General features: G+C 39.4%; 2 protein-coding genes across 2 annotated transcripts; both read left to right on the forward strand.

Annotated features, from left to right (window-relative positions):
• Nucleotides 1-1593: 1593 nt before the first annotated feature.
• On the forward strand, nucleotides 1594-3427 carry LOC102201126 (HLA class II histocompatibility antigen, DR alpha chain-like). The gene is made up of 4 exons (XM_013908175.1): nucleotides 1594-1651; nucleotides 1720-1965; nucleotides 2706-2987; nucleotides 3072-3427. The coding sequence occupies exons 1-4, from the start codon at nucleotides 1594-1596 to the stop codon at nucleotides 3200-3202; spliced, it is 717 nt and encodes a 238-aa protein (XP_013763629.1). The 3' UTR covers nucleotides 3203-3427.
• Nucleotides 3428-4594: 1167 nt separating this feature from the next.
• On the forward strand, nucleotides 4595-7308 carry LOC102201424 (H-2 class II histocompatibility antigen, E-S beta chain-like; the record flags this gene model as incomplete). Its single annotated transcript, XM_005755593.1, has 5 exons — nucleotides 4595-4705; nucleotides 4879-5148; nucleotides 6651-6864; nucleotides 7009-7076; nucleotides 7162-7308. Coding segments are annotated over exons 1-5 (754 nt in total), but the record flags the coding sequence as incomplete, so codon positions are not given.
• Nucleotides 7309-7313: the final 5 nt, after the last annotated feature.

Consider the following 7313-nt stretch of genomic DNA (forward strand, 5'->3'; position numbering starts at 1 on the left):
ATAAGGTTAATGAGCATTCAGTCAGTTAGCTAGGGGGTGCTTAAGCACCCCCCAAAATTGGCTAAAATCGCCCCTGTCTCATAGATAACTTTAACCTGCTGTGGGAGCACAGAGGACTCTAACAGAGGGACAGTTTGCAGACTAACAGAGCTGCTTCTCACATGATGTCTGCAAACATATCTTATGTGATTTACAGCACTTACATGTGCCATCAAACCTCCACATTCACCAACCGAGCACCACGTCCCTCAGTGAGCGTCCAGCAGGATCTGTGACAGATGACAGAATAGCTGAGACTCAGTGTTGATATTCAGACTCCTCCAGGTCAGCAGGTAAAGGAATGATCTTGAAGATGAAAAATAATCCCAAATTTAACTACATATTTTTCTCAGCTTTACCATTCGAGCAGCAGGTCTTTGTTCTCTGTGGATCACAGTATCTGCTGATGAATTACTTTTTGTGAAACAGCCTGTCATATTTGATCAGCATGAAAACTGAATTAAAATGACCTTTTCTTCCTTTGAGTGTTCAAACAGGAGACTCTACAGAGACTTGATTCTTTTATTGTAACTAGCCCATAATCATTGTTTGATGTTATAGATCCAGTTTCTTTTAGATGTTAAGAGTGATGAAAAAAAGTTTGATCTTTTTGATCTTTGATCTTTAATATTCTCAGAGATATTCATGTTCAAATATGGAGTCAGTGTGTGAACAATAAACATACTGGAGGTCAACGGACATTGTAAATATATATATCTTATATGTTTAAATAAGCATCTTATCTTTAAACATATATCTTACACAACCATCACATTTTTATGAATCAGAGATGGTCATGTAGAAGGCCCACAATGCTTTCAGACGGAATGACTTACCTGGCAGATCTGCACAGTTTAGATGTGTGACAGGCAAAGAGCTGACTGGCTGATAGACAACAGAAGAAACAGGAAACACTTTAAACTCTGGTATTTGTCACATGATCAGAGCTCCTCCTCCTCAGCTTTAACTCGTCTGCTCCTCTGAAACATTAACTATTGAACCTCAACCTCTGATCAATAATCACACTCTGAAAGCTGATCAGGTTATTGCAGAGGCCTGGCAAAGACTTCAATCTGGCCTGCTGGACGGATCTTTGTAAAGGTTTTACAGCGTTTCCTGCTGACAAACACAGCTGTGACTCTCACTGTCACAGTAACACACATGAACTCAGGTGTGTTTTCAACTGGAAACTATTTAAATAGAAAATAAATTCATATTTTACATTGTTTTTAAACAAACTGAATCATTTAATTAAAATAAAGTTTTTTTTTATATTGAAAATCTTCAGAGTGGAAACTGATCAGAGGAACTTTATTTTGAAGAGTCAATAAATATTGATTATTGAGTTGAGCTGTCAGTGTCAGATCATGTTCACCTCCAGCTGCTGTCTGCCTGGACACTGATGACATCATGAGCTGTGAGCTCTGTGATTGGCTGCTGTGTGTTAGAGCTCAGCTGCACTTTCAGTTCACTCACAGACTCTCACACTCACACTGTGAGGTCCACACACACACACACACACACACTTAGAGTTTAACTGTCAGAGAGCTGCTGATGAAGATGAAGGAGCTGCTCCTCTTCCTCTCCTGTGTCCTCTGTGTCTCTGCTGACGGTGAGTTTGTCTCTTTAAACTCTCACAGACAATCAGCAGCTTATTGATCAGTGTTTGATGTATTTCAGTTCTGCATGAGGACATTGCTATCGTTGGCTGTTCAGACTCTGATGGAGAGGAGATGTATGGACTGGATGGTGAAGAGCTTGCCTACGCAGACTTCAACAAACAGGAGGAAATCTACCCTCAGCCTCCTTTTATTGATCCTATAACTTACCCAGGAGGTTATGAACAAGCTGTGGCTGATCAACAGGTCTGCAGAGAGAACCTGAAGAATTTTGGTAAAGGCATGAAGGACTATCCTCCTGAGCATGGTAAATACAGCCAACATGTAATGGTTGTATTGTGTTACTTCTGTGTGATGGTATAGGCTGTAGGAAAATGAGATACATCTGACGAGCTCATCAGCTTTGAATAGAAAATGTATTTTCTGTAATATTGTAGGGTCTACCTTACAATATAAAGCACTTCCAGGCAACTGTTGTTGTGATTTGGTGCCATGTAAATACAATTTAATTGAATAATGACACAGAATATGTGATCACCCAGATCTGTCAGTTAAGTCAAACACAGCGAGCTTCAAACAGACTAACAGCTTCAGTTTCCCTGAAGCTGAACTGAGTTCTGTCTCTGTTCGTTTGCTGTAGTTTAGCTTCATGAATGTAAAGGTTTGACTTCAAACTAGCTTCATGACACAGACAATGATGACATCATCTGAGTGAATACCTGAACATGTGACAGCCTAGTTAATTAATATAACCTGCTGTCTATCTGCAGCTCTTAAAGCTAAAGAAACATCCTGCTCACTGATTATTAAATTGATCGTCCTCTTCCTGATGTGTTTGTGCACAGATGCTCAAACACTGTCTGTGCTTGTTTGTCTCTATTTTAACTTCATGATTCTGACCTCACTCTAGTTTCTCTCACACAGAGAGCGATGACATCATCTGAGTGAACACCTGAACTTTTTATTGATATTTATTAATAAATAAAATCATCTGTTGATGAAAACCAGCTGAAGCTCTGATCCTTTTCCTGATGTGTTTGTGCACAGATGCTCCTTCAGCTGTGATGATCTACACCAGAGATGAGGTGGAGTTTGGAGAGAATAACACTCTGATCTGTCACGTGACTGGTTTCTATCCTGCTCCTGTCAACGTCTCCTGGACCAAGAACGGACAGAAGGTCACAGGATCCAGCATCAACGTTCCCTATCCCAACAAAGATGGGACCTTCACCCAGATCTCCAGACTGCAGTTCACCCCACAGCTGGGAGACATCTACAGCTGTGCAGTGCAACATCTGGCCCTGACACAACCACTGACCAAAATCTATGGTGAGAAAACTTTATTTCAATGTCTCTGTGTGTTTCTGTCTCCAGATGTGGAGGTTAAGTCTCTCTTTGTGTTTCTGTCTCCAGATGTGGAGGCGTCTGGTCAGTCTGATCCAGGTGTTGGACCTGCGGCGTTCTGTGGAGTGGGTCTGACTGTGGGTCTGCTCGGTGTGGCTGCTGGAACTTTCTTCCTCATCAAAGGAAACGAGTGCAGCTGATTGGCTCACAGTGATGATGTCATCATAGTTCTGTGATGAGCTCATAATCAGTGTGACTGTCCAGTTGTTGTTATTGTTTGTGTATGCAGAGAGTTCACCTGTAATAAACTGCTTTCTGTTTACCTGTCTCATCTGCTTCACCTGATGTGCTTTTATTTAATCACCTGTATGAGCTGTTCTGTCTGTCATCATCTTTGTCAATAAAGTTTAAATCTGGAATTCAAACCAAAGCTACTTTCAGCTGCTCTTTCACCACATGGAGTACCTCCACATGTTGGATTTGGCAGATTTTACCAGGACTCTCTTACTACCACAAAAACAAAGGAGATAAAAGTCAAATCAAATAATAAGACTGAAATTAGTTTTAATTTAATTCAGATTGAGTTTAATCTTAATCAGTCATTGTTTATCAAACTGTTTCAGATTTTGATGTATCAGTAAAGACATCTCAGTAATAAGAGGTGGTTTGGATCTGAGAGGTGAGTCGGTGCACAGCTGAATTTATTGTGTGTCTGAGTGGTTTTGTGTTTTTAGTGGCTGTTTTCTGTTCATCATGACTTCATTGGCCAAAAATAAGAGATAGCAGTTTAACGCTAAGGAAGGAATCCCTGTGAGTCATTTTCTTATGTGATTCATTCATTTACCATAATGCAATATAAAGATGAAGTGTTTTTCTGCTAAAAAAGAATTCAAAAAAATAATGATAGTTTAAACATATAAATGAAGCTAATATTTTAATATGAATATTTTAATATCTAACATCTAAATGACCCAATATTTAATTGTATTATGATTCTTAATGAGCCTACTTACATCTGCTGAGTAGGAATGAATCTGAATTCATCTCCTTAAATATTTAAATCGAAATTTTTAATTACAATCTTTTAAAGTACATTTAAAAATATTTTAATCTTAATGTGATGCAGTAAAATTTGATGCAGCTGCTCTGAAGATTGAAAGATAAAAATACATCTTTACATTGATACAAAAAAGGGCATTCTCCATCATATCCATGAAATCTGTGTGGTCCACACTGAGGAACATCAGCCAGACATGAATCCTGCAAACTCACAGAGCTCCATGGAAATGTTTCACAATAAAAGTGTTTCAGTCCCGTTAGTTTGGAAGAGATACGGGAAATGTTAGTATAAACACTGTGATGCAGTAAGTTCAACAGATCAAAAGTACTGAAAGAGAGCGATTATTCTAACAGCAGCCTGATTATTAAACAGGGCAATGAAGAAGAGAGCAGCAGTCTGTAAAATAAAACTGCTAAGCTTCTTTCACTTTGTGTGATCAAAATTGAATGAATAAATGCAGACCAGCTCGTCAACTCTCTGAGAGAGTTCTTCCTGGTAACAGATGACGCTGTGGTCATGTGACCTGTCCTCTGTTTTTAGAGCAGCTCTCAGTCAGACTGAGTCAGTTTGTCAGGAGAACTCAGGAACATGGCTTCATCCTTCCTCTGCCTCAGCCTCCTCTTCATCAGCCTCAGCACAGCAGGTACCATCAATATACACTCATTAATGCACTGATCAGTAAACTGATCAATTCACTCATCACTGATCATCAATACACTGATCACTGATCAATACACTACTTATACATGACTTTAGGTATGGTCAATACACTGATCAAAATAATGATCTGCTCTGGTCTGTTCTTTTTGTTCTCAGATGGATTCATGTATTATATGGTGGAGCGCTGTCAGTTTAACTCCACTGATCCGAAGGACATCGAGCTCATCACGTCTTGGTATTACAACAAGATCGAGGTCAACAGGTTCAGCAGCAGTTTGGGGAAGTTTGTTGGTTACACTAAGTATGGAGTGTATAACGCAGAGTACTGGAACAGTGGTGCATTCCTGAATACAATGAGAGCTGAGAAGGAGCGATACTGCCTACACAACATTGGTGTCTGGAACAGCAACATTCTGTCTAAATCAGGTGAGTGTGCTGGTCTGTGTGACATCATCGGGTGTTCATGTTGACCTCCCTCTGAATCATTCATGATGGACTCACAGCTGCAGGTCAGACTCTGGTGATCAATAACTGTAATAAATCATTGATCACAGAACATAAAACGACAGAGAACTGATCTAACCTCAGTCTGTGGTTCTCCCTGCTAGTGAAACAGGGAGACTGCAGCTGTTCATTGTAACACACTAATGATGATATTAAATTATTTATTTAACCTCTTTGAGATGAACTATCACTCACATTTATTTTTTTATATTTCTACATATATATTCTATCAGCATGAAGCAGCCTGACATCTTATTAATAACGTTTTTCCTTTTTTCGTCTAACACAATGTTAGAAATACTGATCGCAGTGATTTGTGCAGGCTCACTGTAATAGTAGAGTATAATATAATAAATAAACATTATGAAACAGACACAATTATAAAGTTATCACTTTAATATGTATTATTGTAGGGTCTACCTTACATTATAAAGCACTTTGAGGCGACTGCTGTTGTGATTTGGCGCTGTAGAAATAAAACTGAATTGAACTCATTCGGTACATACGATAATTTTTTATCCTACAACTGTTTATAACTTGCATAGTTCACATTTCTGTATAGCTGTATATCTCAGATTTCTGTATAGTTTTTATTTCATATTTATATCCTGTTCATAGCCTGTACATAGCTTGTACTCACTACAGCCTGTACATACTTATAGTTATAGAATATTCTTAACATACTTCATACCGTGTACATTATAACATACCATAATAGACCCATTTCTGTAATATACTCACATATCTATATTATTGCTAATATATATTGTAATATATCTATATCACTAAATCACTTCTGGATGGATGCAAACTGCATTTCGTTGCCCTGTACCTGTGCATGTGCAATGACAATAAAGTTGAATTCTATTCTATTCTATTCTATTCTAACTGAACCCAGAGGAAACAGCTGCTGTGTGAATGACTGCGTCACACTCTGCTGCACTACACAAGTGTTTGTGTGTCTCTGACTCTTCCTGGGTACTCTGTTCTACATACACAAAACTAAGACATGAGTCATTTTAGTGTTTTTTACTCCTATTTTGTTAATAGTTGTAAAAAAACAAACACACTTTAAATAAAAAATGTGTATCTAGCAATAATGTATAACTTTGACTTAATCCTACCAAACAATCAGGAGCAGGAATCCAGTCTGAGATCAGCTTTGGTCTTGAAGTTTGCTTATTGGTTGAGGAAGAGTAAAGTAGTCATGGTAAACCAACTGGAGGCAGTATTGTGCAGGTGCTCACATACAAACAGATATGCACAGTGATGAGACAAAATCATGGAGAGCCCAGATAATTCAAATATCAGATATCAGCTCAGTCTGGCTAACTGTTACTATTAACAGTATCTTTATTCATGCACATGAATTATCAGGGATTATATTTACAATATTAATAATACAAGCTCATAATGTCTTCCAGCTCCGCCCACTGTCAAGCTTCACTCCACAACACCTGCTTCCAGTCACCATCCTGCCATGTTGGTCTGCAGCGTCTATGACTTCTACCCCAGTGAGATCAAAGTGAGCTGGGTGAGAGACGGACAGGAAGTCACCTCTGATGTCACTTCCACTGAGGAGATGGCAGATGGTGATTGGTACTACCAGACCCACTCACACCTGGAGTACACACCCAGGTGAGTCCACATCAGGTCCAGGAGCGTCATTTCTAATAATGGAAACCAGAAGAACTTTATTAATTAATAACCCTTACTATGGGGTCAGCACTAAAGTTTGACAGTTTAAAGTCCAGATCTGAGTCAGTGATGTTTGTGTTGAAGGTCTGGAGAGAAGATCTCCTGTGTGGTGGAGCATGCCAGCCTGAAGGAACCTCTGAAAACTGACTGGGGTAAATACCTGTCTGTATCTACACACCTTTACATACCTGTCTGTCTGTCTTTTCCCCTGTGTGACTCTCACCTGTGTGTCCTCAGACCCGTCCATGCCTGAGTCAGAGAGGAACAAGCTCGCCATCGGAGCCTCAGGACTGATCCTGGGTCTGATCTTATCTCTGGCTGGATTCATCTACTACAGGAGGAAGGCCCGAGGTCAGAGCAGGACTCTCACTCACAGACCAGTTCATACC

The sequence above is a fragment of the Pundamilia nyererei genome, unplaced genomic scaffold (genome assembly GCF_000239375.1).
Source record: "Pundamilia nyererei isolate P.nyererei 1_Seehausen unplaced genomic scaffold, PunNye1.0 scaffold02028, whole genome shotgun sequence".
Taxonomy (NCBI): domain Eukaryota; kingdom Metazoa; phylum Chordata; class Actinopteri; order Cichliformes; family Cichlidae; genus Pundamilia; species Pundamilia nyererei.